General features: G+C 37.3%; 2 protein-coding genes across 7 annotated transcripts in view; one reads left to right on the top strand and one right to left on the bottom strand.

Annotated features, from left to right (window-relative positions):
• Nucleotides 1-3,172: 3,172 nt before the first annotated feature.
• Nucleotides 3,173-19,956, bottom strand: LOC139696240 (ER membrane protein complex subunit 2-like). Of its 4 annotated transcripts, XM_071594920.1 has the most exons (8): nucleotides 19,882-19,956; nucleotides 19,585-19,698; nucleotides 19,349-19,499; nucleotides 19,070-19,213; nucleotides 18,832-18,988; nucleotides 18,518-18,613; nucleotides 12,086-12,183; nucleotides 3,568-3,801 (listed from the first exon to the last, which is right to left on the bottom strand). In XM_071594920.1, the coding sequence occupies exons 1-8, from the start codon at nucleotides 19,916-19,918 to the stop codon at nucleotides 3,687-3,689; spliced, it is 912 nt and encodes a 303-aa protein (XP_071451021.1). In that variant the 5' UTR covers nucleotides 19,919-19,956; the 3' UTR covers nucleotides 3,568-3,686. The 4 variants fall into 4 exon arrangements, with proteins under 4 accessions (XP_071451019.1, XP_071451020.1, XP_071451022.1 ...); XM_071594918.1 differs by lacking the exon at nucleotides 12,086-12,183 and having other exon boundaries at nucleotides 3,173-3,801; XM_071594919.1 differs by lacking the exon at nucleotides 12,086-12,183 and having other exon boundaries at nucleotides 3,173-3,801; nucleotides 19,585-19,751; nucleotides 19,882-19,924.
• Nucleotides 19,957-20,222: 266 nt separating this feature from the next.
• The window catches only part of vtd (RAD21 cohesin complex component verthandi), a 49,392-nt gene continuing 42,224 nt past the window's right edge, over nucleotides 20,223-27,390 (top strand). The window contains exons 1-6 of one of the 3 annotated variants that reach the window (XM_071594767.1): nucleotides 20,223-20,432; nucleotides 20,814-20,999; nucleotides 21,396-21,625; nucleotides 22,040-22,226; nucleotides 24,079-24,325; nucleotides 24,976-25,234. In XM_071594767.1, coding sequence (XP_071450868.1) covers nucleotides 20,856-20,999; nucleotides 21,396-21,625; nucleotides 22,040-22,226; nucleotides 24,079-24,325; nucleotides 24,976-25,234 — 1,067 coding nt within the window. In that variant the 5' untranslated portion in view covers nucleotides 20,223-20,432; nucleotides 20,814-20,855. Of the gene's footprint in view, nucleotides 20,433-20,619; nucleotides 20,664-20,813; nucleotides 21,000-21,395; nucleotides 21,626-22,039; nucleotides 22,227-24,078; nucleotides 24,326-24,975; nucleotides 25,235-27,390 lie in introns of those variants that run through there. The other 2 variants (XM_071594768.1, XM_071594769.1) reach the window with 2 other exon arrangements.

Here is a 27,390-nt window from a genome sequence, read left to right as displayed (position 1 = left end):
GGTTATCACTGGTGATATGACAAAGAATATTATCTAAGGAACTTGTGAAGGAGTCATTAAATTCAGAGGGCTGCATTGATGTATCTTTCATTACACTAATTAAGAGTGCTATATTTTTTATACTTGACCAGGCAGCCTTAATTTTTGGGAGCTGTCAATAAATAGACATTGCATGTTGTCAGCGGAGCTTCCAATGATATTCTCTTTTTAGCTCATTGTACGTTTTGAGTTTAGTATCAAGAGACTTTATTTTAACATCATGATGGATTAGCAGCAATTTTCTATTAAATATACAAGCTCAGGCATAAACCAGTTATTTTGTTCCTTAACTGGCTTTAAACTTAATTACTATGATGGAGAATGCTTGATTAAATATTGAAATTAATGTTTCAAAGAAAGAGGTAAAGTTCTGTAAGGCCATTATCTGGAGTAAGGACACACTTACTATTATGGCGAGTTGGCATTTGAAATTCACCAAACAGCTTGGAGTAATTGGCCATGTGATCACAGTTTTAAAAATTTCACAACGGAGGGAACATCCAATACACTGAAGGTAATGTAACTGTGATGAGAAGATTAGAAACATTTACATAATCTTCCTGGGCACAGTTCCTAGAGATAACATAAACTGAGCTTGCTGAATTTCAAGTTGGTTGTCAGTTGACACAAAACTGATGAAAGGATAGGAATAAAATATCAAGTTGAGAGCTATATCTTGAATCGCAGCAAGTCATATCAAAATTTAAGTCAGTCCCTATGGCAATATTAGCCCTACACTTTTGAAAGAGATCAAAACTCCTAGCTGATTACAGAAGATACTAAAGTCACCCTTAGGTTTGCAATAAATGGACACAGAAATTAAGTTATAATACTTACATGAAAGTAGCCACAATATCGAAGAGAGGGCCAACAAACCCTCATTAGACTAAAATCCTACAAAGCTTCCCGACTAGGGTCTTCCTCTTATTGCCAGCAGCAGTCTCCTTTTATTTTGGAGTGATGTGCTTTTTTCAAAACGTATACATGACATTAGCTCGATAAATTATGATTTGGGGACCGAGCTAGTGCAACTCATAACTCCATCTTCTTGAAATCAAATGAAAAATCTATTGGGCTTAAATGAAGTTCCAATACTGTACGATATACTACACTGGATTGTGAATGGGATGCCAGAACGAACATATAAAACCGGTTCAGATAGTCTCAAACTTTCTAACTAGAAGCAGCCATGATGCTTACAATTTAACATATTTAATTTTTTTATGGTGAAACATTTTGTATTAATTCAGGGGAAGCATCAAAATATACACCTTGTAATACCTGAGGAAAATGCAAGGGACAAAAAGGTGTGGTACACTTACAAAACGTTCCATGAATTTGAACGTAAATTCACCGATAAGCATATTAAGCATTGAAAAAAAGGGCTTGCCTTAAATTATGTGATGCCTTCTTCAACCCCTCCATATATTTAGGATCAGTGACATGTTTGCCCTCTCCTTTCCCCTATCTTATGTAATTACCCATACTATCAACAAACCAAATCGGCACTTTAAGAAACTAGCATTATGAAAACCTTTAACAAGCTGGTGAATGATTTAATAATTCTGAAATCAAAAGCAAAATTCCTTCTTCACATACAATGACTGAAACAACTATATAATAAACCCCATTTAACTGTGAGGAAATGGCATAACCCTCTATACCAAAGAGCCATACACAATTTAATGATTGCCTAAAGAACCATTTTTCAAATGTTTGGCGATTATCATTTCAGTTCATCACTTACCTAGTGGACACACCTTACTGGCAGCATTGCAAAGATTTCCAAAGGAAATTAAGGATATGAAAGTCATAATTCCACCATAGTAGATTAAATTGATATAAAATTGGTGCACAAGCTATAATTTGTGTAACCTTGATGAAGTATTTGTGAGGATTTTGTGGGAAAGGTGAGATTCTTTTAAGTTATCTCCTTCCCATTGCACTCTTTTAAGTGTTCTCCCTGAGATAAGGCCACAATCCCATTGTGCACACACCTTGATCCTGGAATCTCTTCTCTTTTCAGTTCTCCCCTCTAAGTGAATGCAGCATTCAATTTTCCATTTGGAGTGACATTTAGACTCAATTTATGAAAATAATGTAAATATCAAGTTCTCTTCCCAAGTGAGATACTTATGAGTTAACAGCATTGTGTCTTCATGAAATATGTGGCAGTCAACACTTTGGAAAAGAGAATAACCGTGAAAACTCTACACAACCTTCAACTCCAGTGATGCATAACCAGCCAAGACCCAGGCTACATTTCTCACTAATGTTAATAAAAAACATTGTGGTAATTTAAATAATAATAACTGATCAACTTGATATAAACAGCACCCACAACTGTGATGACCACAGCATATCACAGCCAGACTCCATATAAATATAAAGGCACAAATCCCTCTTCACAACTGGATTCATTATCATGCATTCACATTCTATGTTTCCCTGTAGCATCAATATTATGGAGAGAAAAGTTAATCAAATCTACTGAATTTACCTGCCAATATAAACTAATGCCAGGATTCCAATCCCAACAGAAAAAGGTGGAAAAAGTAATAAGAAGAATGGTACTGGGCAACATTCGATTGGAAAGTAGTGATCTCTAAAATACAACCACGTAATAAAAATTGGTGGAGAGTCTGCCACAAGTTTTGGGTACGCTACTATGTACCGCACCAATATTCTTTAATAAGGATGCAAACCATAATGATAAAACTTTCTTATGAGGTGAGAAGTCAGTAGGTGACCCCGATTGAATGTGACAGCACAATTTTGAGTTATTAAAAATAATATTTTGGGGTGCACCATGCAAAAAACATTAATATCAACAATGTTCCTCCGACTTTACTATCATTATCCTCAGGTAAAATATATCATTGCTTTCTCATGTATCTTCTTCAAAGTTCCAAAAATACTGACATTTCATGCAATGCATTGAAGCTTTCGTACACAAAAGTGTGGAAAATTACCAAGAAGTGCGAATACAGTGACCGGCTATATCTGAAAACTTTAACTGTGACACCTATCACGAATTATGGAAAGGTCTTCCAGCAGAATTTCAGAGAGGTCCTCACTAGGGATGAGGAGAGGAGTTGGCAGCAACAGTGACGTTGCCATGAAAAAAACAACCTTCACATGATATAAGTGATTATTTGCTCCACAAAATCAACTGACAACAGATCTCAGAGTTGTACAATCTTTGGCACTCATTACAGTGGCATTCCAAGTGTGCTGCTCCACACATTTAAATATATGCTGTGATTTCTGTCTTGTGTATAAAAAGCTCACAGGTACACATGTGTACATATAAATGAATGTTCACACATTAAGGCCACCTGGTAGATCCACCTTCCCCTCACTAAACAATTAACTCCCTTACACCATTAACAGATAATTATAATTAACAAATATAACAATAAGAGGATGCTATGAGAATTTTTCCTTACATAATGCAAGATAAATACAAATAAAACAAATGCAATCAAGACTCTACACAAAACAATTACATGGAGAGATATTTTGACAATCCAATGCACTTCTCTCGACTTGTACTGAATACATGTATTCTGCCATGTTAGAAGTGGGATCGTTAATGATCTTTGGGCTTCCGAAATGACCGTGATATGATGGAATTCCTCCAAGGCTCATTGGCTGGAGGGTGATGTCGAGGACTGTGGCGCGCTCACCACGGCAGCAGGGCCCAACTGCAGACCACTCAGCATTCCCTCGAGGGCCTCCACCTGGTTTGGCTCCTCGTATCTAGCCACCATACAGCAAACAAGACACAGCAAGGTGTAAGGAAGAACATGGATACCTTGACTAACATTAAAATACGTATATACGAGGGTTGCTATTTATATTTATAGCCTAATAATGAAAAGACAGTAATTTATTGTTTTTCGAAGCATTCTCCATGATAATCAATACACTTTTGCATGCACTCAAACCAATTTTCATAACAGATTTTCCACACTGATTGAGGTACCTCCATGTCTCGGAGGTACCTCAATCAGTGTGGAAGAGCTTCTTCAGGCACCGAAAAACATTGGCCATGCAATTTTTTCTTGATATACAGGAATAAAAAGAAGTCACTTGGCGCTAAATCAGGGCCGTATGGAGGATGACCCATCAATTTGGTGTTTCTGCCAGTCAAATAAGCACTTGCTTCAGCCAGCAGATCTGTGAGAGCTTGCATTGTCATGATGAAGAATGATCCTTCGTTGCCGCTTCTTTTTCTGTACTTCAAGAAGCACTTCTGGCCAACAAATGCTCGTGTACCATTCAGAATTCACGGTTCTAGGTAGTTCTGACGGCGCAGTCGTACCATCAGAGCAACGTAAAACCATGAATTGTCCAGTAATTCCGGAGAAACAGGTGATCGTTTGCTTCGCTGTGCTTCTTGCATGAATCACTTTTGTTGGATTTGGCTTGTCTTGGAAGACCCATATCCATAGGGGATTGCTGTTTTGTTTCGAGCTCATGCGCATAGATCCAAGATTCTTCACCTGTGTAGATGTCATGCGACACAGCTTTTGATGCACGACCATTGCATCTGTTGAGCATTCCTTTGCACCAATTGACAAAAACATCTTTTTGAGCTTTTGTCAAATTATGCAGGATCCAACGAGAACAAATTTTTTTCACAACTAAATGTTGACACAATATCATATTGATGCTCTCCATACGAATCCTAAACGATGCCTCAATCTCGCGATAAGTCACATGACGACCTTCCTCCACTAGTTCTTGCACGGCATTGGTGTTTTCTGGCACAACAAGTGATTTTGCATGACTTTCGTCGCTGAGCGAACGGCAACCATGATGGAATTTGTTATACCAGCATTTCACAGTGGCAAAGGATGCTGCTTCATTGCCAGAAGTGGAAGTACTTTGATCGATGCACTCTCGTCTTCATAATCTATGTCCAAAGTTGTAAAAAATCATCGCACAAATGTGTTCAGGAGTTAATTTCATTTTATTGCTGAGACAAAATTTTGGAGTCACTATAAACAACACAAGATACGATCGAATGACAAAATGTTCTGAAGAAGCATTAAAACGGTCCAACTTTCAGATGGCGCCTAAAGAACTTAGTGTTGTCAAGGCTAAAAATATACATAGCAACCCTCGTACAATATAACTTCGTTGGAAGTTCACTTATAATTTCACTGGAAGAGATTGAGCTAGAATATTGATGACACGATTTCTGTTAATGAGAGCCTTCAATCAAGGAAAGGCAGATGGTCTTCACGCAAGTCCTTTTCACTGATTCTGAATAGAAGCGAAATAGCTGACGTTACATATTAAAACTCACGAGAAATCTCTTGAATACACACATCTACTTTATTTGTTCACTGACATCATACCTAGTCCTCTTTCAACATTTTCCTCACTTGCTGCCCCCATTTTCCACAGTAGAAGTGAAACTCACCACAGACCGGTGTTCCCTAAAATTATTGATGCAGATCATTTGACACAAATAATTTATAAGTTAACTTAATGATTAATTGCTACATTGGTCTCTACATTTCTTCCGGAATTGCAAATTAGGAGATAAACATAAAAACAATTCAATGCATGACAACAGAAAATCTAAGAGGCATATCCCATATTTCGGTCCATTATCGCAAGACAAATTGATTTCTATAAGGAAATAAAAGCACTATACTGTCTGGGTTCTGGTGGATACCAATAAATATCATTTGAATGGAATGACATAATGAAAGTTTTACTAACCAAATTAATATGACATATTTTTCTTGCTTTTTACTACATAGTTTTACTATGACAAATTCCAAAGAAACTGCAGGAGATGCCGCAACAGTAACTTTTAACGGAGTCATCCGCTAATGTGCATATCAATGCAACAATTTCAGAGTGTAAAAATCATTCGCCTTGACTGGGATTCGAACCCAGATCCCTCAATATCCGGTCGAGTGCTTTAGCCACTTAAGCTACCGAGGCGTCAGACAAAATTTCAGAGTTTAAGAGGACACCTCGGTAGCTGAAGTGGCTAAAGCACTCGACCGGATATTGAGGGATCTGGGTTCGAATCCGAGTCAAGGCGAATGATTTTTACACTCTGAAATTGTTGCATAGTTTTACTGGTTTAATAAAAAAAATCCTCCCACAATCCTATGACATATTTTTGTAATAGTCGGGAAAGCCAGTCCGTGTTGTGCTACTAAGCCACTGCCCTGAGTCTCTTGTTAATTCACAATAAATTGCTGAAATTTGGCTTTGTTTCATGATCTAACAAAATTCTCTCTTTGCCCAACGGTCCCAAGTGGGTGGAGGGTACCCCACTCTTGGAAATACAGTAGCTCCGACCTCAACGACTCGGTGATCAGATTCAAACACTACACTGCAATCATTTTCTTTCTACTGCCTCGTTCCGTCTGCTGTGGTCATGTGAGCTTCACACAGATCGACTTTATCAGCAGTCCTATGCCAAAGAGAGAGGTTGTGGATGCTAGACAGAAGAAATGACGTAGGCTGGTTTCTTATTTACAACTTGATGAGCCCAGTGAGGTTCAGCAAAGGTGAGAGTGTGGGTCAAACAGCTCGAAAAAAGACACGTGAGCTATTGACTGGAGCCACTCACTTGACATTGAACAGTGCTTCGGTAATGACATCATCTCACCGTCAAGCCTAACTTGACTCTCCCTTTCCAACCAACTCTTCCCGTTGGTTGTCACCGGCTGACCGAAATAACATCATAGGAGCCTCTCATTATTGGCTAGAGGAATTAACCTGACCTCACAAACAGTTTGAAGACAGAGTGCTACCTCTTTCCAAAGAGTGTATTTTAGTCCTGGAAATGCCAAATGAAGGTACAACAAAAGAATACCTGTATGATGATATGGTCAGTTATTTGTTATAGCTCCGATGGAAATGGACACACAAGTGGAGATGCCCAGATTCCCCAGTGGAGATAATTCCTATGACGGTGGTGTGGGTGTCATGGAAGAAACTAAGAATTAGAGGACAACCACAAAGATCAAAAGCTGGATTGCAGCAACTTCCTCGACAGGTAGAAAATAAAGAAGGTTGTTTGTACTGGAGAACATGGCAAAAAAAAGAAACTTAAGCCGCAAAGAGTTTTCATGAAGTGTGAGAATAGTGTTCATGGCATTGGTTTGGTTCACCACAAGCGATTGATCCATCTGGAAAAAGCCTGGAATCCATGTTGTGAGGAACTCGTCACGTCGATCTTCCTGGCCACGAACAATTGCAAGAGGCATACAAAAAATTAATTAATTTGTTTATTTTCATTTTATGTTGGTCACATTTGTTCTACATCAACCATTTATCGTAAAAATATTATTTTGATCAGTATACTTGAAATAAAAACATTTTTTTGTACCAAGAAATAATATTTGTGGCCAAAAATATACGGTAATTGTTTTTAGTAGTGCAATAGTCAGGTCTGTTGTTCAAGTAATTTAAAAAAATTGTAAACAACAAGCATTGCCTTTTTACCACAAAAAGAACTCAAGATTGGAATTTTAAAATGTCTTCACAATATTTTTTTGCTAAAACTTGTTTCATTTTTAGAAACACCTTTGGCATTTCACACTAGCATGAGGGTCACTCAATAGTACCTCAGAAAATCCAGATGGCACATGCAGCATTGGTAAAGTTATTCTTTCGGTAAGACTACTATTTAAGTTTTAGCTACATCCATCACGCGGTTTCCTTTTCACAGTCTATTGAAGCAAAAAATTTTGTTTATTTAGAAAAATGGAAAAAAATTAGTTTCACGTGATGATTAAACACTTCTATTTGAAAGGCTTAACACCAAAAGAGAACAAAGCTAAATGTTCATGGCACATCTGCTCCTGTGTTTGCGACTGTTTGCAATTGGGTTAATGAGTTTAAAAATGGCCTTCCATCCACCATTGATGAGCATCGTTTGGGACATTCAGTGGAAGTAACTTTCTCTGAATTGATTGACAACATTCCCCCTTATGATTCGGAGTGATGGACGAACTTGAAATAGTTGAGACCATGGCACATCACAAGGTACAGTGTTTTCAATTTTGCACATAAATTGGACGTGAAATAAAATTAGGCAAGATGGGTGGATCTCAGTGGGGAATAAACACAATTGTGTGGTCGATTAAGAGCCTGGTTTGGTGCTTTTCTGTCACAATGCTGAAGAGTTTCTGTGTTGATACAAGGTCTGTTCAAAACGTTGCTGAACTTTTTGACAAGTGCCCCTACAGTCAGTTATTTTTTAATCAGCTGGGATGCACTGTGTCCATGGAAAGTTCCCGAATAAACGCCTTCCACCATTTTGATGATTGTTTTGTTGATTAGCTACGGCCATTTATGAGAATGGGTGTTTGTAAAGTACAGCGAAAAATTGGATCTGCAGGAATTAGGTCTTTGAAGGAGCAGCTTTGTCCTGTGAAATTCTGTGTGAAACTCTGCAAATCCTTCAAATTTTTGATTTGATTACCAAGGCTTATGATGAGGGTGCTATTAGACATACCACATGTTATGAGTGGTTTACCCAATTCAAAGAGGGGCAGCAATCAGTAGAAGACAACTAGAGTTCCAGAAGACCATTAACAATGATTGGTGAGAAAGTGAACAATCCAATCAGATGCCAATAAATGCTTGACTATCAGGGAACTTGAAGAAGAGTGTGGCATCTCGATTCATATGTGTTTTGCCAGCTTGACAGAAAAATTGAAGAAAATTTGAGCCACTGCCAAATTTTTACCTCGCCTGATGACAGCAGACCAGAAATAACATTGAGTTCAAGTTTGTCAGACACTGTTTGATCGAGCTGAAGAGAATGAAACCTTCTTGTCCAGGATCGCAACAGATTATGGATGAGTCAAGGGTTTATGGATATATGGCATTGAAACAAAAGTGCAATCTTCACAATGGATTGGTGAAACATCCCCCCAAAAAAGGAAGACAAGTTTGCTTGAATTTCAAGGTGAGGTTGACTTATTTTTTTATGCAAAGGGGATTGTGTATCATGAATACCAAAGTAAGGGAATCAGGCGAAAACAGCCCAAACTTAGGAGGAGCAGGCAATACTTTATTCACCACCACAATGCATCGGCTCATTTGTCTTCCAGAACTCGTTGAGTTTTTATCCAAAAACAAGACCACTGTGCTTCCCCACCCACCCTACTCACCAGACCTGGCCCTATGTGACTCTTTCCTGTTCCCCAAACTTAAAACCCAGCTCGAAGGAAAAAGATTTGCCACCATTCCAGAGCTAAAGAAAATTTGATGGAGAAGCTTATGAGCATTCCAAGAGAAGTGATCCTGAAGTGTTTCAAAAAGTACAAAGACAGTTGGAATAAAAGCATACACTGTGGAGGAGACTACACTGAAGGGGACCCTGATAAATAATTTGTGATGAAGTATTTCTTGTAAAAAATGAAGTTCGGGAACATTTTAAACAGATCTTGCACATTAATGTTGACATAACATGGATACGCTACAACACCCAAAGTCAAAAACAGAGTCGAAACAGTGGCTTTCTTAGTGCGATCCGACTCCAAAGCAGATGAAGACAGTGAAATTGGCCAACAAGGTGATGGCCACGGTTTTTTTGATGTCCAGGCATAATCATCTACACTGACTATTCGCAAAAAGAACAAAAGATAAGTAGTATATTTCATCATTATCACACTGGTTGAACAAAGAAATCAAGAAAAAATGCCCTCATTTAGTAATGAAAAAAATTCTAGTCCAGCAACAGAAATCATGCCAGCACGGTTGTAATTGCAAAATTATGGAATTAAGTTAGAATTATAACAACCCACCATATTCACCAGATTTTGCCCTAGCGACTTCTTTTATTTCCATTCTAAAAAAAAGGCTCGATGGAAAAGGATTGCTGTCAAAGGAGGTCGTCACCACCAATGCAGATGCCTATTTCGAGGAATTTCTGACACCATACTTTTTGGATGAATCAAAAAAGTTAAGGAAAAGTTTTCAATGAGTAGCGACCTATAAGGATTTTTCAAAAAAAATCTAGCCAAAATAATATTTTCCTTAAGGACTTACTTATTGCTTACAAATTAGATTAGGAGGCACAAAGAGTGTTAACTCTGTTAATATGGTAACACCCACACCTAAATATATTATGATGAATAAATAGATGTACCAGAATAGGCAAGAAAATGATGGTTTTGTGCATCATTTTTCAGCGGTCACTTTCCAAATTCCAATTTTTTACAGTCAGCAAAATTTTTTCATCCATGAAACAGGCGTAATTTGAACATTGATCTTAATCACACACAGGATAAATGGAACTCATGTGGATGATTGTCTCATAAATCTCGTTTACACCTACACTTGCAGATTATTACATAGGCTTGCTAAATAAGTTTTTCAAGGGACTGTCTGGTTAATACAGTCTACAGTATGTATGTATAGAGGACAACAGAACACTCTGCCAGCTGGTTCAAGGAAGCATGTTTGGAAATGTTGGAACACCAGCATTCAATGAGAAGTCCACAAACATTTTATGGGATCATAGATACACTGCAGTGAATATTATAATCTCATGAAAGGCTTTGCTGGGGAAAAAAGATTGATCAATATATGAATGCCAAATGTGTGATTTATAAAGGTAAGCATATAGCATGTGCAGAGGATGAAGAAACGAGACAAGCAGGGGTGCAGAATATATGTGAAAAGGCAGAACCATCATAATTAATGGAATTCTATAGTTAAAGGTAAGTTTTGGAAGGACATAGACGAGACTACAGTATGCCCAGTTCCTCATTTGTTTTCTTTTCCGCCCATTTCACCTCTTCCATCCTTCTCCACATCAGCGCGTAAAAATTGTCCAATCCACACAATATTCTCGCTTCTATGACTGTTCCCCAAATGTACAAAACCACATTCATAATCAAAGTTCTAATGAGCCTTCTCAACGTGCATTCCTTTCTTTCCACTGACTCTCTTTGCCTCTCTCCAATTGATTTAAAAAATATGGCCAATTTTAAATTAATTGTGATATTCCACCAGATCACGCCTGAAACGTCTCTTTTCATTGCAGACTCCCTCGAAGGTGTTTTGAACACTTAGACCTTCCAAGCCACTTAACTGACGAACAGACGCTGCGCGAAGTACCTTTCATCTGGCTCCTACCCTTTGACCTATCTGGCATGGGTGACCCTACCTGGAGCATTTATTATAGCTCCCGCCAGAACAGCTCTAATGGTCACCAGAAGGCACATGCCATTTAACAGTGTACCAGATATAATTCAAGGGGAGGGCCAACACCTTTACCGCAAGATTAAATTTTTACTTCACTAATAGCCAGCCTTGGGACCTCAGGCTGAAATACTGTAACGATAATAATAAAACGTCTCTATTGGGATGAGATTAAGACTAAATAGTCCCTTCTTCCACCTAACTGCTGGTAGATGTCATAGCAGCTGAAACAATTTTATGCCACTGGTAGATTTTAAATCAGCTATTTTCATCATTCGGAAAGCAGTGATTCACACAAAAGAGGTAGCACTACTTAGTCATCTCCGAGCACCAGACCACAATCAAGTCAAACCCACTCATGTGGATGATCTCCAGTTTGAAAGGATCATTGGCCTAAGCATACAACAAATAAGCAAAGAGATAAATTATACATACTAAGCTATGTGTAACATGCCATTGGTTTCATATAAAAAACCTTTTAAACAGTTGATACACTGTAACCCATTTTAAAAAGTAACAAATACATAAACAATTTGCTGAATAAAAAAATTAAGTCCCATACGCTTAAAATAAGCACTGAACTGGTGTTTTTAAAATTGAAAATATTCTATTTAGTATCATAGAGTATATTTTCAAAACATACACAGGAAGACTTATTTATAGATACAAATTATACGTACTTTGAAATCTAAAACATTTCTCTTTTCAAGCAACTATAAAATGGCCCTTAATAGTCATAATTTTTTCAAATGATCAAATGGTTTGTACCCGAGAAAAACAAAAAGAATGCATACACATGTACTTAGTTCTTAAAATGGATTCTTAGCCATCAATTCTGGAACCATACCTTTCCTGAATTTGCCTCAGTGCCCACTGAGCAAGCTTGCCGGCATCCTTTCGCTTCTGGGATGTTGTTTTTGGTGAAAGTGCTATGTTAGAAGATGTCTGTAGAAAGCCAAAAAGATAGATGCATCACTTAAGTTTAACAATGCATTTACAATTACTAAGTTTTGTTCTACTCATACATACACTATTCAAAAGACAGTATATGAGTACTTTTATCACTTACATCACAAAGTCACACTTTGGCACTGCTTTTTCACTGTGACACTTAATAAGTTAAACAAGCTTTTATACCCAGTTGTCAAATAATTCTACCAACTTTAATTTCTACTCGTCCTTAATGGTACATCACGGTATGGAAAAACCTCCATCTTCTAAGTGCTGTGATACACCAACATTCCTTTAGGTCCTAAGATGAAGTGGTGGTAATCCCTCGGGTGGCAAACCCCGACAAAATGTGGGTAGTTGAACTATTCCCAATTCAATTGTTTCGATATGTTCCAGTATGCACTGAAGAATGCAAGTGAATGATGACAAATAGTTTTAACACCTGAGAGCTCAAAGTGCCATGTTTTGCTTGGGATTGCCCTCCTCAACTTTTTAATGTTTCACAGTAGACCCGAGAGTTGAACGTCTCGAACCTTCACTCATTCTATCTTCTTTATAAACTTCACAAAGTTTAAGGTGAATTTCAATATAATTTATCAAAATTTGGCAGCAGAAATCTTATTACTCTGTGCCTCTCCCAGTAGGGGAAATTCTCAACTGTAGCACATTTTCGGAATGACCTTGCGGAACAAAGAGTAATCTGCCTTTGGAATGCTTGCTTGCATGCGGAGTGACATTACCTTGTGCCATGAAGGTGGCACATCTGTTCCCACTCTACATTGTACCATATTAAAGCAGAAGTTACTTCGCAGACAGCATTGCATTTCCATAAGACGTACTAGTTCCATAATCCAAGAGAAATATACCAATGCTATTGACAGCCCAAAATATTAAACTTTGCATTATAACAAAATAATAAGATCCAAGAACAAATGAGTACTCCAACCTTACTGTATGAGCAACCACTCTGAGCATTTTCATTTGTCTGAGGTGTGACTTCACATTAATGTTTTTAACTAAATGAAATGCACGCATCCCATCTTTTCTACGGATATTTATTGAATGATTAAACAAAGAAAACAAGGGCAAAGTGTATTCGCTTCTCATCATATTTAAAAATTAATTCAATGAGCAAAAGTTTTAACTTATACTGAGAAAGATGAGTAGTGAGCTTTACATTTTAATGGAATACAATTCACCCTCGCAGTTAAAAAAAAGCTCATACACTGAAATTTTGTCTGGTGGAAACTAACAATATACAAATAAATTAAATATTGATATATTTTCCTCTGTTAAATTTAATTACTACACATGAAAAAATAAAGATCCCTCCTCAAATCCAAGGAGATAAAAATATTTTCAACACGACCCCTCTTTGGTAAACAACTTCTTGATTTAAAAGTGTCATGAAAGCCAATAAATAATTTATATTAGATCCATCTAGCTCATCAATTCATAAACCAAGTTGAAATTGCTGGGAGAGGTTCAATATATTTTTTGTAAGGTAATCTACCGGTGAGGTAGAATACCTTAAAAGTAGGTTTTTGGATGGATACAGCTAATAAATAAATATTTTGTGACTCCTAACAAAACATAAAATTCAGCATTCTACTTTACATCAGGTCCCTCTTCATCTCCTAGCACTTTCTTCCTCTCTTCATCATGTCCAACATCCCTATCCTGTTCCTTCCCTTTCCTCGTTTGCCTAACACTCTCCCCTCAACCTCAAAGTCTTCAACATCCCACTGCCGGTCAACACCGCCTTCATCCATTTTTCCTGCCTCCATAGGATTTCTCCCAACAAACCCCTCTCTTCGCCCACCATACCAAGTACTTTCTTATTTGTTTTCTTCTCTGTCCATTTCACCTTCTCCAAACCCACATTTCAAAAGCCTCCAGTCTAAGTCTATCCTCCTGCTTCAATGACCACGTTTCCACGCCGTACACAGCTACACTCCAGATCAAAGCTTTTAAGAGTATTTTCTTAATATCCTTACTCAACGTCCCTGTTATCTACTCCCTCCTTGTAAAAGCCTCTGCCTAGCGCAATTCTTCTCCTTACGTCCCTACTGCTTAGACCATGTTGGGCCAAAACACTTCCAAGATACGTAAACTGTTTTACCTGCTCTAGTTTTCGCCCTCCTATTTTAATGTTTACCATTGCGTTTTTCTTTCTAGAAAATCGCATAACCTTTGTTTCATTAACATTGATTCTCATCACTTACATGTCCCACTGAATTTCCAATTCACTCTGCAATGCTTGGCTGACTGACAAACTAATACTTGGTCATCAGCAAACCTAACTGATTTTATGAATTCCCCGCCCACTTTCATTTCTACCTCCAGTTCTTCCCATGCCTCTTTGATCATTTGCACTCGGGGGCTTTTTTTGTCGATTGCCTTTGTCTACTCGTGATTCAATTTTTCAAAGACCCCAAATTTACTAAGCGTGACACTAGAATGAAAAACTGAAGTTTCTTTTCATACAAACTTATTTATTTGGACTTTTTGACATAATTATTGATAAACCATAATTTAAATTATAATTTTTCACGTTATGATATTTTTGGAAGCATACACAAACATGAAGACCTGGTTTACACTCACATGTCTCACAGATATATATCATCTCTCCTCTTCCACCTCTGATTTTTCGGTTAGAGCTAACTGCACAATCTTTATGTTTTTTGTTAGGGTGAGGTGTGATTATATGGAGTTTGCCATCCAAACCTTGGTCTATGTTTGTGGATGGTAATCTAACCCTGGAAGTTTGTGTACCATCTCAGAATTCTCCAATGAGATCATGTATTAATTTCCTAACAAATTTCACATGCGAGATCGGTTTTTCATTTTTTTATTTGTTGGCATTCTTTGTACAATACACAACACTGACCTCAAGCCCCCAGAAAAACAATTTACGCCACCATTTTAGAGTTTTCCTCATGAAACAGTAGGTGCTTGTGTAATGATCCGCTGTATCAACTCCCCCCATAAACTTGGTGTAATTTGTCACAACCTTGGGTTTGAAAACTATTTCATTCCTCCCACCACTAACTCTCCTTTTCACAGACTCAAGTCTCTGCAGTGTCCCACGTACCCAGCATTGTGACCATCCTCTTGTCTTTCCATGCAAGGAGCATTATATTTTCATCCCTGTAAGCCACTAACTCTCCTTTCTTTAGCTTTGGATGTTTCATCACAGATGGATTATCTTTCCTATTGGGCATTATTGTCCCTATCAAGTGTGTTTTTTCCTTTAGCAATTCCCTTGCAATAGTGACACTAGTTTAATACCTGTCAGTGAAGAAATGATAGCCTTGAGAACCAGATACAGAGTTCTTCAATCTTTCATGCAGTTCTAAAACTATTCTGCAAGTAAAAAGGAGATCAGGTCTCACCAATGTTTCAGTTGTTATTCCGCCATAATAAGGGACAAATGAATGTACGTAACCACATTTGGAATCTGAGAGGACAAATAGACAAATACCCCATTTTGTTGGCTTTTTAGGATTATACGTGATGAAGTGCATCTTTCCCTTGAAACCAACAACAGCCTCACCAACAGAAATCTCCCTTCCAGGACAGAATCTCTCCCTAAATTTCATTTCAAGGTATGACAAGAAGCAGTTTACCTTCTCGGTTCTTGTTCTCAAATCTTTACTTGACTTTTGATCATTTTTCAAGCGTAACATCCAAAATATTTGCAAGAACCTTTCTCTATTGAAAACAGCTCGAAAAAATGGTATATAAGACTAAAAATCCATGGACCAATAACTCTGTAAGTTAGGGTGATGCAATACACCCATATTTAGTGTTACGCCAAAAAAAGCCTGCATTTACGCAATTGTCACATCTTTCCAATTATTCCAAGTGGATCGCCGCGATAGTTCTTTCTGGCTAATTTTATGCCTAGCATACTCGTTAGTTTCTTACGTTATATTTTGTATCAATGTGTCTGTAAAAATCCACTGAAAAAACTCTATCGGTGTGGCACATCCAGAAGGAATTTGAGGTCCAACACGTAACTCACCAGTGGAGAAGGGAATTCTACTAGGCTCATGGTCATTCACAGATACAGCATTCCACTTTTCTTTTTCTGGTTTTCCACTATAAACACTACTTTCACTGGGCCTTATGCCCGAATGCACAATGCTATCCCCTATATCTCTACCACCATCACTTGAATAAACAATGGTGCATCTTCATTTTGTTGGTATGAATTCAACATCACTGTCACTGTCAGAACATTCACCCTGATCTTTGGGCGTTTTCCTTTCCATAGTTCCACTTGGACCAGCGACTGGTTCATCATCTCCAAACGCATTCTCAGATAACTCACTTTGGTCACTATTATATTTGTTGATAAATTTGTCATTTTCGATGTAAAATTCTTTGTCACTGCTTTCTAATTCTTTGGAATACTTATCCATAGTGAGGAGGTGAAAATCGTTCAGAATGAGCAACTACTAGCTGGCAAACCAATCGTCCAACTAAAGGGAAAGCATATGTTTTAAGAGAACCCTCTGTCATCAGGGAAAACATCTGCGTTATACCTCTAGAAACATAAGCAAACCTCCGAGACTAAGATAAGGAGGGTGTTTAACCACAGTAGGATGATGCAACCTCTAAAAAGCATGACAAAGAAAAAGTGCTAGGGTTAGAGTTACTATGAATCAATGACTCATGTCTTGGACACTCCTACTCAAGATTCCTGACTATGCAATGGATAGGAAAAGAGCAGGCAGAATGTTTGATGAGACAGCGGACACTAGGAAGAAAAGGAAATGAAAGAATCCAAACTAGAAAGCAATGAACTAAGGAACAGCTGACTGAGGTAACTCTGCATTCTGGCGATCTTTTTTCAGACACCGACAATCTCTCAAAGGCATTGCTGTACCTTTAGCTGACTTCCAAGTAATGAAGGGCAAACAAAGCAAATGAAAAGGAACTTACAACACAGTAAATAGATAAAAAAAAACATCTGCATTGGTGGTGGCATCCTTTGGAGATGGCATTTATGTCGACGACGACATCATGGGTTGATACTATTCATTTATAAAACAAGCCATACTTTTAATTAAGCTTTACTTTACTTGTCCTTTCATGCGGATGATTACAAGAAAAGCTATTGGAAAAATAGAAAAAAATCCCAAACCCCCTCGTGGTGAAACTCTGTGTCGAGTGTTGCTCGACATACGAGCTGCTGCCGTTGCTAACAGTGTCAAGTCACACTCGACATCCAAGTGCAAAAGGTAATCATGTCCTCTGCATACAGGTTGAACAGCAACGGTGATAATGGGCAACCCTGCCTTACACCCCTACCTAACACTACCCAACCGGACTCCCCGTTCCCCACTCGCACCTGAGCAGTCTGAGACATGTACAGGTTGTGGATTAGCCTCCTTTCCCTCCAATTTACTCCTATTTTCTGCAATATACTCATTAGTTTTCCCCAATTCACTCTATCAAATGCTTTTTCGAAATCTACGAAATAGGCAAATACCTCCTGGTTGTGTTCTTTATTCCTCTCGATTAATAATCTCATAACTGCAATGGCATCACGCGTACCTCTCCCCTTCCTAAACCCAAACTGATCATCCCCAAGGGATCATTTGCCCTACTCTTTATCCTTTCGTTTATGATCCTGAGAACAACTTTATCTGCGTGGGATATCAAACTTATTGTCTTTAGTCCTCACATGATGTAGCCTTTACCTTTTTTGGAATAGGAACTAAAACTGATCTCATGAAGTCTTCCGGCCAGATTCCCTCCTCATAAATACTACGGATCATCCCATACAGCCTCCTCCTCCCACATTTTCCTAAGCATTTTAAAAGTTCCACGGGAATGTTATCTATTTTTCCACGGGAATGTTGGTCTAAGCTCTTTACTATACAGTTCTTCTTTATACTCCTTCCATCTCTCTTGGATCTTTCCTGCGACAACTATTACCTTACCCATCTTATCTCTAACTGTTAGCATAGACCTGCCTGATAAAGACATAACTTTGCAGTACAGCGCACCAATTTCACCCTTCCTCTGCAAACTTTAGGTCTAATAAAAGAACATGCCAAATTGTAAATGCTTTAACAAGTAATTTGAACAAGATAAAATCTAAGGGGAAAATATTAGTGTTATCTGAAATTAACTTTCAAGTTACTCGAGCAGGCTCAAATCAATTTCAATTGAACATAACTATCAAATTAACTGAAAATGAAGTCATATTTATTTAGTGAGCAGGTACTTCTAAGTTTAAGAAATGCATGCTTGTATTTGAAAAAAAAAATGTGTACATATATTTACCAACTATTAGTCTTGTAATACTAACCAAAAATAGACCATAAAGCGCCCTTATGTTGTTGGGGTTGAGTTTAATGGCTTGACAATAGTGTGCTCTGGCAATTTCCATGTTTTCATAACCTCCCTGAAACAATCAATGATAATTAGGTGCAATATGAATAAAACCTCATTAGGAGTTAACTTCATTACTAATCCCTGATGACGTCAAGACTCTCCCTCAATGGCTTCTTGTACAATCAAGAATCTGATTCTAGGTTACGGTTCAGAACTTAACACATTTAGGAATCTCATCCATGGTTAAAATGGTTCCTATCACTTTCTTAAAGCTATATTACAACAAACCTGGGTATACCGAATTTCCGCGTAGCGTTGATGAACAAGATGGTTGTGTGGATTTTGCAGAAGTAATTCTTCCATACAAAATGCAGCCCGAGCAAAGTCAGTTTCCATTAAATACAACTCGGATAGTTCCTGCCATGCTTCTTGATCACTCATAAATCTAAATGAAATGATTGTTTGATTGAGACTTGGCCCATACGTTTATCAATGAGTAGCAATTAAGAAGAATGCTCATAGTTACTTTTTAAGATATTCAGTTAATTCTTTAATGGCTTCTGATATCCGGCCTCTAGCCTTCAGGATAGCTACACGACGCTTCCTTGGTGCAGCATTCGTTTCATCTCTTCGTATTATGTTATCAAGTATTTCTAAAGCTTCGTCATATCTAAAAATATTATCAAACGACAATATGTTGAACTTAATACCTCTACAATATAGCAAGGTAGCATTAAAGAAAAATTACACAAAGAGTAACCAAACGGTGAATGAAATATTTTTAAGCCATTAATCAGAAAAATACCTTTCCATTGCTTCTAATTTCATGGCTTGTAATTTCCGAACTCTTAAGCTCCCGGAAAATTCTTTTTTCAGAGCTAGTAAGCATTGGTCGGCTACGTCCATCCGGTTCGTATCAAGAGCAGCCAGGCAAACTTGCTCGTACACCATCAGTTCTAGGTTATTTACAGCAAAATTGTGTCCTTAGTTACACAACATAAAGGAGTATACACCAAAACATTGTCATGAAGAGAAGCTTACTTTCATCGCCAAGTTTATGAATTTTCTTTCGTAGAATATTTTCCCATAGGTTTACTACCTCGCAGCTTTTACGATCATTCAGTTCTCGCCACGAGCGAAATAGATCCCGTGCTTCTATAAACATGTTTTTAAAGCATTAATAAATTTTCCGGTAAACACACTTTATACTACAAGAAAAAGGAATTTATTAAAATTAAGAAACACATTTACGGACAATATAAATGCAAGGCAAGACAAATTTGAGGAGCAACACTCATATAATTAACCATCCCTATTTAGCATGCAATTATTGAATACCAGGCCAGTTGAGAGGCGTTTTCCCATCCGCCGCCATTGTGCTCCAGATTGCGAGATTGCTGTGTGCAGTGGTTCGTCATTTCTCCGCTAGAGTTATTCACGTCACTATTCTTCAAGAAGATGACGTAGCTTGATTTTTTTATTCTCCAAAGAAAACCTTTGAAAAACACCCACTTTCGTATATCTGTCAAAGACTTGCATAATTGTAACATAATTTTTAATTTTATTTGACAAATAACACGCCGTTGGATTAAGTTGCAATATAAATTTGAAAAAGGCGCCAACGTTGCCGAATGTAAATTGACTGACGCCATTTTACTTTCAGTGTGCAGTTTGTTTACAGATGTTCGACACCCTTTTGTTTAGGATGGTGATAATGAGGGAATTAATAATTTACAAATGCGTTATTAACCTGACGTGAACTTCGATAATCTCAGGAAGAAGTGCTTACAGTGTGTGAATGTGCCCAATGTTGTGGCCATGATATTTACGTTGTGAAATAACTGATTTAGGGCAAGATTCGAGGTGTATGTGACTGAGGAAGCCGTAGTGTAAGCATCTTGATTCACAATTATTGGTCTGGTAATCTTGTCGAATAACTTTTCAGTACAATCCAAGATTAGAAGATTAAGTGACGGTTATGTCAACTTAACGTATATATTTTAACTTGTTGATCTGTAGAGTCATTTTTGTAATCATTGTTAGTAGCGGTGTTCATTTGTTCAGGAAATGGCGCCACGAATGGGAGTTACTGATCCACTCGAGTAACGGTTTCATATAATGTTGTATTTGTTTCTCGATTGTTGTTTTAATCGTTGTTACTTTAATAATTTATCATTTGAAAAACCTTTCATATCCTATTACAATGCTTATCACGGCGAAAATAATTGAAAGTGCCAAAATAATATACATGTCAAATTATTAATTTTCAGGTGTGTCATTTCTTAATTATTTAACTTTGAATAGTCTTCAAAATGTTTTACGCTCATTTCGTGTTGGCCAAAAAGGGGCCGCTGGCCCGGATTTGGTTAGCAGCCCATTGGGATAAAAAATTAACCAAAGCTCATGTGTTTGAAACCAATATAGAGAAGTCTGTTGATGGGATACTTCAGCCAAAGGTAAGTGAAATAAAGATTATTAGGTGAAATTGACTGGTAATGGAATTGATTGTCAAGTCAACAGCTTATGGTATAATTATTTTACTTGTCAAAGTAAATATTTGTTGAAACAGTAGAGAGTATTTTAGATGTATCAATGGGTAATGTTTGTCCTAAACAGATTATTAAAATTGTGTGACGTAGAGATGGTTTGATTGTTTGCTGTAGGCAATATATTTATGCATTTATAAACAAGTAACCTTAAACTTTCAATGATTTTGTTTTGTACACAATGAGTAGCGTTCGCGAATATGTAGTTAAGTATCTTTTGGGTATTTTTCTTAATCAATGTACGTAGAATTGTTTGAACCTTCTTTGACGTTTTTGACCGTTTATAACCAAAATACTTGTTTACAGGTGAAAATGGCTCTGCGAACGTCTGGTCATCTCTTGCTGGGAGTTGTACGTATTTACTCCCGTAAAGCTAAGTATCTTCTAGCAGATTGCAATGAGGCTTTTGTCAAGATTAAAATGGCATTCAGACCTGGGATGGTTGATTTGCCTGAAGAAAATCGTGAAGCCGCCGTAACAGCCATAACTTTGCCCGAAGTTTTTCACGATTTTGATACAGCTATGCCAGAATTAAAGTAAGTTCCACTGCCGTTGTTTGGGTTTGGGCTACCACTTACAGATGATGGAATATTTTAAATTCCATCGACTATTTTGCAATTATGCGAGCATAAGAGGTTGGATGTGTGTTAAGGATACAGAGAGAAAAGTGGTCAGAGCATTTTCTACGGACTCATTTAATTGAAATATGCAGTACCCACTTAATTTTGAGTTGATAAATGGATGAATAATGATGATCATTTATGCGAAGATGGCAAATGCTTCTTTTTATCCTACCATCTTGCGCTGATAAGGCAACAGTCATTCTTGCTAGTTAAGTGATTAATGTTTGCAATTGAAGTCAATGGTTTGAACATTTTCCCTAGTGCTGACGTATTATTGTGGTAAGAAGTTTTTGTGCCTCCACCACATAATCTCATCCAATTTTCTAGTGATGTTGATATACAAGCGCAGTTCAGCATGAACCAGTCAAGGGCTGAGGAAATCACCATGAGGGAAGATTATGGCAACATTTCTCTCGTTACCAATGGAGATGAGGGGTTTGGTGACATGGGCTTTGACACCGAGCCTCCTGAGCTGATGCGTGATGCAACTCAAGGAGAAGCATCTCTTGAACAAGTAAGTCCAGCGGCAATTTTTTGGCTGGCTAAATTCAGGAAACTCATAAATCAGAGATAGAGCAGCTCTGGGCTAAGATATCAAGCTAGAAGTTTCTTTGTTGATGCTGCATTCTGATAAATTCCACCTCAATGGCTCAAACAGGAAGTCATTCAAGTAAGAGGAATTAATCAATTTGAGAAGAGATGTTTTTGTGGCATATGCAGTGAAATGGTTTTTTTTTTAACAAACCTTTGGGCCCAAAAAAGTAAGATTGTGTAATGAAAAAACATCTTGTACAGAGATGAACCAGTTCTAATGATGGACAAGGACTTGATGGACTGACAAAGAATTAAAAATCAAACTCCTATTATTTTTATTTCATTCAGAGGAACAACAAATGTAATTTTATTATATAAATATAGAAAATTGTAGTATGGCAGTTCACATTTTGATGTATTTTAAGATTTATATAATTAAATCACTTGGCATTCTTAGACATTTTAGCATGGTCCTTATGGCTAATTAGTTTTACTGATAAATGTGTGTTATGGACATAGTATTCTTTCTCTTAGTTGGGGGAAGTAGGGTAGAGGTAATCGAAATATCATGCAAACTGCATCTCGATAACATTTGAAAAGTACCTAAAAGCTTTCTGTTAACTTTAAATGAAAAAATTGTTATTGAAGATTTCAAAATCATATTGCTCCAATAAATGATCAAATGATTCACCTTGTGTGAACTGTTAGTCATTGATAAATATTCTGTGATTGGAGCATTACATATGCAAGTCTTAAAAGATCATTAAATCAAAATGCTTATTGCAAGCACGCTTTGATTTTGGGGTTTTAAAAATTGAAATGACTTAACACCTATATATTTTAATTTGAGTAAACTGTGCGTGTATTACCACATGATCCAAAATTCTAAGATTATTTCGGTGAAGTTTTAAGTTCTAAATTTTGGTAAATCAATGATAAATGTATTTGACCATTTGGAGAGTTGGTTGGTAGATTGTTTCCACTGAATATATTCTGGATTTTGATCCATTTGCAAATCATATCTAAGAAAAGAATGTCTACATGTATGTTTACCTTTTCAATTTTCCTAAAAGAGAGGTTTGAATGTTTCATTCAGTTGAAGGATTTCCTTAAACAGAACAGTTCCTATCTCAGGAGGGTTGTTCCATAGAGAGTTAAAATTCATTTCACATTGTGGGGGGAAAACTTTTTTTTGACTTTAGGTTTCATGGATTGTTAATCTCCTGCTGAGTTCTTAAGTGTTTTGACTAGTTACTTGCATTAAAGTGGAATCCTCATATTGTTTGTTGAAATTTGATACCGGTGAGTTCAGCCAACAAGTATAATAATCTTTATTGGGATGAGAAGTGCTTGTTTGATAGTAATACTTGATTCAAAACTAGAATTTGCAGATGTAATTAATGTAATCTTAATTTTATGTAATCATTCCATAAGCAAATAATTAAAATTAGGTTTCTATGAATTGCTAATCATTTGGTCATAAATTATTGCAAATGTTATCCGAAATAGATCATAACACTAGGCCATAAGCATTGGCGTATGAAAAGTTTATTTTTTGTTAACTTAGGCATATCACTAAGTTGTATTATGTTCTGTGGTGTGCACAATAATATCAATGTCCAGAATATTTTATCATCTATCGTGAATAGAATTTTGGTTCTTGAAGTTTTGAATTCATTAATTTAAAGTCCACATTTTAGCTGGAATACTTCAATTGACACTTTTGGTTTACTGTTCAGTTTTCGTTCCCTGGATTGGCTAATTCATCCTGCTTTGCATATGCATTTATTTTGTTGTTGACCAGCCTCTTCCTTTCATCTCCCCCTCGTCAGGCAAACCTTCTTTTTAGCGAGAGCGTGGATGTGGGAAGAGGGAAGGGGGGAGGGGGAGTGGAAGGTGGAGACGTGGCTGGGCCCTCGTCGGCCGTGGGCCCTAGCGCCCATGCCGGGCCCAGTGGCAGTGCCGGCATCACACTCATCCCACGCCCACAGCGCCCGGAGGCATCCACATCTTCCCTTGAAATCGACGCCCCCATCCGGGATGATGGCTTTGGAGGGAACCTTGGACAGGATATTATTGGTAATTGGTATTCTTTCATTTTTTACCTTCTCATGCGCTCATGACTCGCAGAAAAGTGTAAGGAAAGAGTAAAGAGCAGTTTTGCTTAGCTACATTGCCTGTGCACTAATTCGATTTGTCGGAGAAAGTGTTAATTAAGTTGAAGCAGAAGGATGCACTAGTTTTGTGGAATTTTGTCACGAGGAGAAAGTATGATTGATGGTATTATCAGTCCAGCTAGGATTTGAGCTCTGGTGGGGGAAGAGAGGAAGAGGGGTAGGGTGTTCAGGCATTCAGCTAAGGAATTCAAATTAGCTTGAATATATTAATCCACAGAATATGATTCCATTTCCTTGTTGAAAGCATCGAGGATCTTTATTTTTTCTTAGTTTCTTTGTGTTTATTCACATAAAATGTTATTGAGTGATGTTGAACTAACCCAGCCTGTCAAATATCACATTTAAAAACATTTCCTGTACAAGTGAAACTTGGTTGGAAAAGCATAGTAGACTTTTGGGTGTTTGGGCGTAGATACCCTGTACTTGGCTGCCTCCCTGAAATTGTTCTCTTCTGAGGAATAGAAGCTTCCACCCTTAGTGCGATGTGAGGCGTGCATGTTTGCTCAAAGGTGGAGTTTGATGGACACGACGTCTCTCTGTTCTGTTTGGCAGATGGTGGCCTGTTTGAGGGTGGACTGTTTGACGATGCTCCGATGGGCGAAGTGCCCCCCGTGGAGACCAGCTCCATCACCGTTGGCGAGGTGGCACTAGGAGAGAAGGTTTGTGGCGATGGTGATGACCTTGGTGTGGATGGAGTTAAGGTGGGTGCCGGGATGGCTGAGAAGGGGGCCGCATCCGCCCATGACACGGATGATGAGGATGACATGGGAGGTGACCAGTTTGGCGGCCCTCCCTCTGTTGGAGGGGCGAGGTAAGAACTTGCACCCACTGTCGAATCTCAATTTTACATCTGGGATAGCTGGGGACACATTTATTCTTGTTTTGCAGAAATAAGTTTTTTATATGCTGATAAATGAGCCACTTTTTCATAAATGCATGGTGGAAGCTGATTTTCATGCCTTTCTCCCCTCCCCCCCCAATCTACTTTTTCCCTTAATTTATTGCATTTTTATTGAGCCTCTAAATTTTTTGCATCCCAATAATATATATAATAATGTGCATAATCTTATCCTGTGACATACACTATTTAATATTGAAATATCCTCCAATGTACGTCATTTGACCTGCAGCAAGGTGGTGCCCTTTTTTCTAGCAAATGGATAATATATGAGCTTAAAGGAGGAATATAAACATTGATTTTTTGGTTTCATTAATGTGTGTCCTTAATTATGTTTGTAAGTTCAATTCTTATTAATCACAATAATTTTAAAAAACAAGTGAGTAAGAATAAGAAACAAATGGACCCATCTTTTTGATTTTTTGTGATTAATTTTGATGCAATTGAAAGTCCACTTTTTCTCCTGCTTTTTCTGCCATTTATATAAGGGTGGAATTATAGTTTTACACGATAAAGAACTCTTCAAATAAATAGCACAATGTGTTTTCAGAACTCTCAAGCATATCCATAGCCAGCCAAGAAAATGATTTGCGAAAGATGAATATTCATAAAGGATTGGTGATAGAGATTCATATTAGTCGCATGATACTGATTAAATAATGAAGATGTATTGTTTATGCATAATTATTTATTTGCGCGCCTTAAGGGAGAATAGACATTTCTCGGAGTTATAAAATACGAAGGATAAACGATAAAAGGTGCAGATAGGTCAAAAATTTGAAAAGAAGCATCAAACACTATTGACAATATTTATTTAATGAAGTATGTTATCGTTTCCAAGCAATCACAACAGAACTCCATATTTACACTTTTCTAGAGTCATCAGGAAAAAATTGTAAATTGAAGGGAAAGGAGAAATTTAGAATTTTTATTTTGTCCTCGATTGAAAAGTTTTTTTTTGCCTATCTTTCATTTTCAAGCACGGTAAAATTATTACTGAGTAATTGAAGAACACGTGACACATTGACTCGAAAGTCGGACTTACCACACCGTTCAACTTGTGCAATCTGTTGTCCAACTTCAAAATAAAATCATATTTGATTCAGTGTAGTTTTGATACGATAAAGCCAGGTTCAATACTCTTTTATTATTCAGGAACCTATTGCTGATACTAACAAACCTAATTCCTTTTTACGAGGAAGTTGTCTAGAGACATTTGTTTTTGTAAAAGTGCGACTCAGAATTATCATCAAATAAATTTATGGCAGACATAGTCTTATTAGGACGATGCCTAATATGCATAGGATGAAGTTTCCCATGAACTCCACATCACATTTAGCCTTTTCCTCTGGACTTGACACTTTCTTAAGGCTCATGAAGTTTCTGATTGGGTTTGACTATCAAATTGCTGCTTGCAATTGTGCAAAATTGCAGCATGTGGCGGCCGTTCATTGTCTTGTGGTTGGGCAATGCATTATCCTCTGCTGATACGTGTACCTGTCATATGTACCCATTATGTAGATGTTCTTTTCGCTCTCTTTGAAGCATCTAAGTAATTTAATCAAATGTATCATCTGAGGGTAAAAATATTTTTAAAGCTGTCCCAATGGGTAAATACATTTTTAAAGCTATCCCAATGCAGTTTCTTTTTCATTGTAAAGTGACTAAATTAGGTAACGTTTAGGAACTAATTTGACATTGTCGTACAAAGGAATTTTAATTGTTTAAGTCTACTTACTAGGAACAAGTTTTTTAGCAGTAAAAATTTATTTCAAGAAACAATAGTAATACTTTTTTTGTAACGTTTTCTTATGATAAATCTAATTTATGTAATTAAAAGTAACCAAAAATTTGGAGAACATTATTTAAAAAAATAAAGAATTACTTTTGAGTTGCATAACTTTCTGTCTGCTTCTACGAAGTTACATTTTGTAAAAAATTCTGTTCTTTTTTACCTGGAATATGCTCCAGTTTGGCATTTGATCTACTTACACAAGGAGATATATAAAACACTCTGTCTACCCAAGGCATTCCATTGAGATTTAATGTTGCTTGTAGTGTATTAATGC

This window comes from Hetaerina americana, unplaced genomic scaffold (assembly GCF_022747635.1).
Source record: "Hetaerina americana unplaced genomic scaffold, ioHetAmer1.1.p SCAF_7, whole genome shotgun sequence".
Classification (NCBI taxonomy): domain Eukaryota; kingdom Metazoa; phylum Arthropoda; class Insecta; order Odonata; family Calopterygidae; genus Hetaerina; species Hetaerina americana.
This window is presented reverse-complemented; position numbering and strand designations above follow the sequence as displayed.

Excerpts from the sequence above, each read along its gene's own strand:
- LOC139696240 (XM_071594918.1), bottom strand. The coding sequence starts at position 19,918 with ATGGCGGCGGATGGGAAAACGCCTCTCAACTGGCCTG. Across the intron at positions 19,699-19,881 it reads AACGCCTCTCAACTGGCCTG|AAGCACGGGATCTATTTCGC; the intron begins GTATTCAATAAT and ends ACATGTTTATAG. Across the intron at positions 19,214-19,348 it reads AAATTAGAAGCAATGGAAAG|ATATGACGAAGCTTTAGAAA; the intron begins GTATTTTTCTGA and ends TAATATTTTTAG.